The 8,131-nt window shown below is 25.6% G+C and overlaps 1 protein-coding gene across 13 annotated transcripts in view; it reads left to right on the top strand.

Moving 5' to 3' along the window:
* LOC126755508 (heterogeneous nuclear ribonucleoprotein L) overlaps positions 1-6,094 on the top strand; it is a 309,695-nt gene extending 303,601 nt beyond the window's left edge. For all 13 annotated transcript variants that reach the window (XM_050468132.1, XM_050468130.1, XM_050468134.1 and 10 more), the window contains 3 exons: positions 3,263-3,538; positions 3,861-4,065; positions 5,054-6,094. In XM_050468132.1, coding sequence (XP_050324089.1) covers positions 3,263-3,538; positions 3,861-4,065; positions 5,054-5,190 — 618 coding nt within the window. In that variant the 3' untranslated portion in view covers positions 5,191-6,094. The remainder of the gene's footprint in view (positions 1-3,262; positions 3,539-3,860; positions 4,066-5,053) is intronic.
* The last annotated feature ends 2,037 nt before the right edge of the window (positions 6,095-8,131 follow it).

The following is an 8,131-nucleotide window of genomic DNA, read 5'->3' on the forward strand; positions in this document are numbered from 1 at the left end:
TAACAACAACAGCAAATTATTGTAACAACAACAACAATTTATTGCAACAATAACAATAAGTTATTGTAACAACAACAAAAACTTATTGCAATTATAACATTTTAGCGCAGCAACAACAATAACTCACTCTAACAGCAACAACAATAATTCATTGTAACAACAATTTATTGCAACAACAGCCGCTAGTGTGCAGCCGAGCAGCAATTTCGCTGCCAATAAGTGAAAGTGAAAATCTTGAAAGTTGTTACTGGTTGTTGTTTTTGTATTGCATATTGCTGCATGTGTACAAGCAATTTCTAATAAACTTTTTGCACGAGCGTGTTTTGCGGACTTTGCAGCTGGTGCTTGTACGGGAGCGCATTGAACCTGCCGCCGTTGCATGCAACGCCACACACACACGCATACTACATATCGTTGTACGTGCACATTGTGTGGCAGTAATAAAACGGTATCAGCTGCTTTTGATCGATCGACCAAACTCTTGTACACTGCGTCTGTCTGACCATTTCATTGCTCTGCTCGCCAGTCTCGAAAGTTGCATACATACACTTGCATACGTGCCGCACAGACATTGCTGCGGCTGTGAAACGCCAGCGCATTCATTTTCATCCATCAATTGCACAGCTAATTACCTTCGGCCACTTTTGGGCCAACCGGCTTTGTTTGTGCACCACCAGCTAACGGTGTCTATAACTTGCCAGCCTGCAATACCTGCTTGCTTAGATACCTGCATTAACTTGCTTTTGGCCATTACAACTAGCGGCTATTGGCCACAAATATGTGGCGGCACGACTTGATACGCTTCGGTATTGCGGTGTGCTTGCCACCGCCAAACTCTGGTCTGCTTGCAACACGCTTGTTGCCACCAAAATCAAAGTTACATTGGCTTTCCGTTTGTAGGTGAATTTCCTTGTTGGTCCGTTTATTGGGAAACTGAGTGCAAGCAAGAAAAAGCGGCAGAGACAAAAACAAAAATCATAAATTGCGCAAACTTAATTAAATCAAAGCTATAAAAATGCCGTTGAATTGCATATGAGGCATTTGATTTGTGGTATGGCAGTAAAAATTTTATTTGTGGCGCAATTTTAGCAACATGTTGCGCAACTGGCGCATACATAACATATGTGAAATGATTGTAATTTTTAGTTGTTGGAGATTTTCAATGAAAAAATGTTAAAACTGTTGCGAAAGCAAAAGCGATGTGCGAAATGTTGCACAACATTTTTTTATTTATATTTTTTTTTGTTGTAATATTTTTTTGGTAATTGTTATTATGAATTTAGTTCAAATATAATAAGAAAGTCCTTAGTGTATAATAAAAATTCTAGCAACATGTTGCGCAACATTTTTTTCTGTTGCGAGAAATTTTGTTTTTTTTTAAATAACAGTTATTAAGATTTTAATTTAAATAAAATAAAAATTGTAGTTTATAAAAAAAATTCTAGCAACATGTTGCGCAACAACATTTTTTTTCGTTTGAGTAATATAATTTTTTTATCATTGATAGTAATTTTCATTCATCATATGTTCAAAACTAAGAAAACAGTATGAATATACAATAATAGAAAACAATAAAAATTCCAGCAACATGTTGCGCAACAATTAATTTTTTGTTTGTTGCGAGAAATATGTTTTTAAATAATTTGTATTACTACTTCAGATAAAATATTATAATTAAATCTTTAGTGTATAATATAAACTCTAGCAACATGTTGCGCAACAATTAATTTTTTGTTTGTTTTTTGCGAGAAATTTTTTATGTTTTTAAATAAATTTGTATTACTAATAAAAACTCAGATGAACATTTTCTTGTTGCAAGAAATTTATATATTTTAAAAATTTGAAAAGTTAATTTCAAATATATGCAAAAAATTTTAGCAACATGTTGCGCAACATTAAGAAATATCCTTTTATTTTTCGTGAATAAGGTAGAATTTCGCCTATATAAGACATTGTAGAATTTAAAGGTTTTTTTTAACTATAGACCGTTAAAAACGGAATTTTCGCAAAATGTTGCGGAACAAAAAATATTTTCTAATTTAAGTAAATTTGTTTGAAGTTTTTTTCTTTAATGCCTTGTAATTTTAATATAACAATTCATGGCAAGAAAAGTAGTATGTTTCATTGAAAGCAGTAAAAGTTCTGGCAATATGTTGCACCGCTTTAAAATTTTTCCGAAGCAATCATACTTAAAATTTTCGATATTTAATAGATTTAAAATAATAAAAGCAACAAGAATTAGTATTAAAATTATAAGGACGGACAAATAAAAATATATTAAATAAAAGATAAATTAAAATATGCTTAGCAACATGCTAAGCAACATTTGAATAGAAAAAAAATATTGGCTAAAACAATGAAACATTTTTGTAACAGATTACCATAAGGACGCTAAAAAGGAATTAACCGCGAAATATGCTTAGCAACATGTTGCGCAACATTTCAGTATAAACATTTCAGCAAAAAAACATTAAATGTAATTATGAATATAGCTATAAGAGATTATTTTAAGAACATTTAATAAGAAATTATTTCAAACTTTGCTTAGCAACATGTTGAGCAACATTTTAGTACAAAAATTTTAACAAAAACTATTAAACCTAATTATAAGAAAATACTATAAGGAGAATAAATCAGGAATTAACTGCGAAATATGCTTGGCAACATGTTGAGCAACATTTTAGTATGAAAATTTCAGCAAGAGCTTTTAAAGATAATTATAAATATTACTATAAGATGTTATTATAAGGACAATAAAAAAGGAATTACTGCAAAATAGGCTTAGCAACATGTTGAGCAACATTTTAGTATGAAAATTTTAATTAAACATAATGAGAAGAAATTACTATAAAGCTAATAAATTAGATATTAACTGCGAAATATGCTTAGCAACATGTTGAGCAACATTTCAGTATAAACATTTCAGCAAAGACTATTAAATGTAGTTATAAATATGAAATTAACTACGATATATGCTTAGCAACATGTTGAGCAACATTTTGGAGAGAAAAATTTCAGAAAAAACTACTAAAAATAATCATAAAAGGTTAAAAATTGCATGGAAACTTAGCAAAATGTTTGAGCAACATTTATTACATCCAAAAAATGTTTCAATAATTTTTATCAAATAATTGAAAAAATACAAAGTATTAAGAAAACTCATCCAGTGCAATCGCTCTCTGCAACTCTATGAAAAACAAAACAAAAAATTTAAATAATTCATTTTTTACAATATTTTCCCATTTCCTCTCTGCATTTTTAGATTAAATTCCTGAAAACCAAAGAGGGCACCGCCATGGTACAAATGGGCGACTCGGTCGCTGTCGAACGCTGTGTCCAACATTTGAACAACATTCCCGTCGGCAATGGTGGCAAAATCCAGATTGCCTTCTCCAAACAGAATTTCCTGTCCGAAGTTATAAATCCATTTTTATTACCCGATCATACACCCAGTTTTAAGGAGTATACCGGCTCAAAGAATAATCGCTTCCTGTCGCCAGCACAGGCAAGCAAAAATCGCATACAACCACCGAGCAAGGTAAGAACGAATGAAAGGGAAAAGAAATGCAAGAAAATAATTTAGAAAAAATATATATATATACATATGTATGTACATATGTAAAAGAAAATCTTTAAGGAAAAAAATAAAAAAATGGAAAAATATGTAAAAAAGAAATTAAATTTTTTTTATACAAAAGCTATAATAAAATATTTAAAGAAAACTATTGTATGAAAAAATATAAATTTTATAAATATAAAAAAAAAAATAATCTTCTTAAATTGTTCGCATATTCATGTAAATATGTAAAATTGTTTGCCATTTTTCTAACCTCACTTTCTGATTTTTTTATGCACCACAGATTCTGCACTTCTTCAACACACCGCCTGGCTTAACCGAAGACCAGCTCATAGGCATTTTCAATATCAAAGAAGTGCCCGCCACATCGGTGCGATTATTCCCACTTAAAACGGAGCGTTCCTCATCGGGACTAATTGAGTTCCCCAATATTTCACAGGCCGTTTTGGCCATCATGAAGTGCAATCATCTGCCAATTGAGGGTAAAGGTGAGTTTATTAAAAGTAATCGAATAAATATGGAAAATTTAAACTGAGTTTCAGTAAAAATTAAAATAATTTAAGAAAAAAAAAACAAAAAAAGTGCAAGAAATTAAAAAAAATTAAGAAATATTAAAAAATAATTAAGTAAAATTAAGAAAATAAGTTGAGGAAAAAATTAAATTTTTTTATCTAAAAAAGGCGAATTTAATATTTTTTGTCAGAAAAATTTTATATTTGCCTGCTTTTAGGCGCTTTTATTTCAATTTAAAAAATAAAAAATGTTCTTAATTTAAAACTATTGCTTATATTTAAAAAAAAACATGTGTAAAATTCTTTTTTCATTGAAAAAATAAGAAAAAAAAATTAATTAAACCACCAAAAAGTGTGATGTTAAGAGAAAATTAATTAATTAATTAAGAAAAAAATATTTTTAAATTAGAAACAAAAAAATTTAAACTAAAAAAAATTTAAAATACTTAAATTATTAATTTAAGAAAAATTAAATGTTTAATATTTTTTTAAATAAAAATAAATTTAAAAAAAATTTACAATTTAAAATTCAAAAACACTTAAAATTTTAATTTAAGAAAAATTAAATAATTAATATTTTCTTAAATTAAAAGTAAATTGAAAAAAATTGAATTCAAATTTAAATTAGAAAAAAATTTAAAAATAAATCAATTAAAACATAAAAATGTATTTTGGAAAATTTTTCTTCAAGAAAAATTAAATTTGTTTTAATTAAAATAATTTTTTTAATTACAAAAATTTAAAAAATTTAAAATAAAATTAAAATTAGCACCCTTTTATCTCTCATATATGTGTATGCTTAACATTTTCGAAATTTTCTTTTAAGAAAAATTAAATATGTTTTAATTAAAATAATTTTTTTAATTTAAAAAATTAAAAATAAAATTAAAATGTACACCGTTTATCTATCTCTCACATATGTTTATGCTGAACATTTTTTAATTTTCATTCTCTCCAATTTCAGGTACCAAATTCCCCTTCATCATGAAACTCTGCTTCTCATCGTCGAAGAGCATGAACGGCGCATGGAATAATGCCACCAACGAGGGTATGATCGAGAAAGAGAATGAAGTGGAAGTGAAGCAGGATGTATATAATTGAGATTTAATACAAATTCTCTAAGCTTAAAAAACAACAACAACTACATGAAAATAAACACAACACAACCACAAGCATATAAATATAGAAAAGAGAGGACAACAGTAAATAAATTACAACAACAAAAAAATAAATAATTAAACAAGTCAAATACAACAATAATAAACAACTGCAATTTGAAAGCAAAACAAAACTAAAATGAAAGAAATGCAACGCTGCATGAAGTTGAAAAAGAGAGAGAGAGAGCGCGTAGAGAGCAGTGTGCAGCACATAACGGCAGCAACGCGCAGCATAACGGAATTTTCCTTTTAATTTTTGATATAACAAGCAGACAACAACAACAACAACAGCAAACAACAATTACAACAAAAAATCAAAGGCACTTATTTTTCTAGTAGCATAATTCGTTGGTATTCAAATGAGACAATTTATTGTAAAATTAATTATTATTAATTATTACCATTTACTATTATTACAATTTACTTATTACTTAGCTACATTTAAATTGCATATTACATACATATTATATAATATTTACTTAATTTACGCGCATTTCATTGATGTTTTCGGTTTTGTTAACACACACACATTTACTTTGCATACAAAAACAAAAACAAAAAAATAACTTTTTTGACGAATTTCGACTGGAACAAATGTTCATTAATTACTTAAAACTATGTAGACATACATACATACAAACACACATAGATGTGCAGAATAGCGCCTTGTATGTGCGGCGCAGGTGTAAAAAGTGCATGCGCGCGCCTAAAAGTATGCTTAGAATTATTTTTTATGCTCAAAGAGCCGCGCGCATCTAATGTACGCGTATTTCCGGCGCCAATTGACTTGTTATATAAACAACTATTGTATTTAAAATTTAGTTTTTAATATTAATTGCATTATTATTTCGCGCACATTACATTTGTTCATTGCATACACACTTATTATACATAATTATTATTATTATTATTATTACATTACATAATATAATTTCGCACCAAAATCATTCGCTTGTTGAAGTTGTAAATTGAAATTGAGTGGACTTTAGTTTTAAATAAATTATAAATAATTATAAAAAATTAAAATTACTTATAATTAATTATATAAAATTATGAAAAATTATAATTAAACATAAAATTGATAAATATTATAATTAATTATAATGTTAAAAAAAGTTATGAAAAAATTGTATTAATTATAATTAGTTATAAAATTTAGTTAAAATTTTTATAATTAATTAAAAAAATTATAATTAGTTAAAAAATTTAAATTTTTAAAATAATTAGTTATAAAATTAAATATTTAATTAATTATAATCTTTTTCAATTAATTTCAAAAATTTTAATTTTATAACTAATTATAATTAAAAGTTTAATTTTATAATTAATTATATATATTTTTTTAATTATAAAAAATTTAATTTTATAACTAATTATATTAATTATCAAATTTTTTTTTAATTATAATTAATTATGATAATTTGAAAAATTATAAAATAAATTACAAAAACAACATGAAAACACTAAACAAAACAAGTATTGCAAAAATAACGAGTTTGAAACATTTAGCCTGAAATATCAAGTATGCGTTAGGCGAAATACAAAAACAAAAGAATATTTGATTTGACAATATTGTGCAACAACTGCAGAGAGCAAATAAGTACATACATAAATATTAGTGCAAAAGCAAACGAAAAAAATTGCTGGTAGCAATTGAAAAAAAGCTAAAAACAATTAAATATGTATTTGCAAAAACTGCAAGTTGCAAAGACTATATTGCAGCAACCAAAGTAGAGAGCAAGCAAAGCCAACAATTTGTATTGAAAAATAAATACAAATGATAAAAAAGGCTAAATAACTGCAGCAAGCAAAGTAGACAGCAAAAAAATGCAAAAAAAGAAAAAATGCTGCAAAAGCGCGCTTTCACATGCCAACTTGCCTAAATATGTATGGCTGTATGTGGTTGCCTACATATCCTGGCCGTGGAGGTCACAAACACACAGCTGCATACAGACATACAAACAAACAGGCAGGAGTGTGCTGGCGTTGGCGGCATGTGTGAGCGCCAAACAATATGTACTAATAAATTTATATAGCAAAAAAAAACAATAACAACAAAAATAAGAAAAAAAGTAAGTAAGTTGAAACTACTGTGTATTAGTTTAGCAGAATTGTGTGCAATTTGAATTGAATTTAAAAATTCAGTTAGTAGTAGTTGAAAAAAAAAACAGAAAAATTAAAATAAAATTAATTTAAATAAATAAAAATAATTTAAAATAAAATAGAAGTATTGAAAAAAATTAATTAAATTAAAAAAAATTAATTTAATTAAAAAAAAATTAAATATAAAGTAACTTATATAAAAATAATTTTAATAAAATAATTTATGTGAAATAATAATAATAATTTGAAATAAAATAAAAATAATTTTAAAAAATAACAATTTAAATTTAAAAAAATAATAAAATTAAAACAAAATAATTTATATGAAAAAATTATAATAATTTAAAAAAAGTAAAATAAATTAAATAAAAAAATAATTTGTTAAAAAGAATTAATTAAATTAATAATTTAAAATAAAATAAAATTATTTAAAATATAAAAAATATCAAAACAAATTAACTAAATTAAAAAATAATAATTTTAAATGAAATAAAATAATTTAAAATATTTTTTAAATTAAAATTAAATAATTTAATTAAAAAAAATAATTAATCAAAAAATTATTTAAATATAACAAAATAATTTGAAATGAAATAAAATATTGTAAAATAATATATTTTAATTTAATTAAAAAATTATTAAATTAAAATAATTTACATCAAATTAAATTACTTTTATATATAGCAAACAAGGCAGAAAGCAAAGGCTACAAAACTGTAGGTGTAGAAAAAACATATTGAGAGGCGTCAGCGTACATACATATATACATACCACATACATGT

The sequence above is a fragment of the Bactrocera neohumeralis genome, chromosome 4 (assembly GCF_024586455.1).
Source record: "Bactrocera neohumeralis isolate Rockhampton chromosome 4, APGP_CSIRO_Bneo_wtdbg2-racon-allhic-juicebox.fasta_v2, whole genome shotgun sequence".
In the NCBI taxonomy this organism is placed as follows: Eukaryota; Metazoa; Arthropoda; class Insecta; order Diptera; family Tephritidae; genus Bactrocera; species Bactrocera neohumeralis.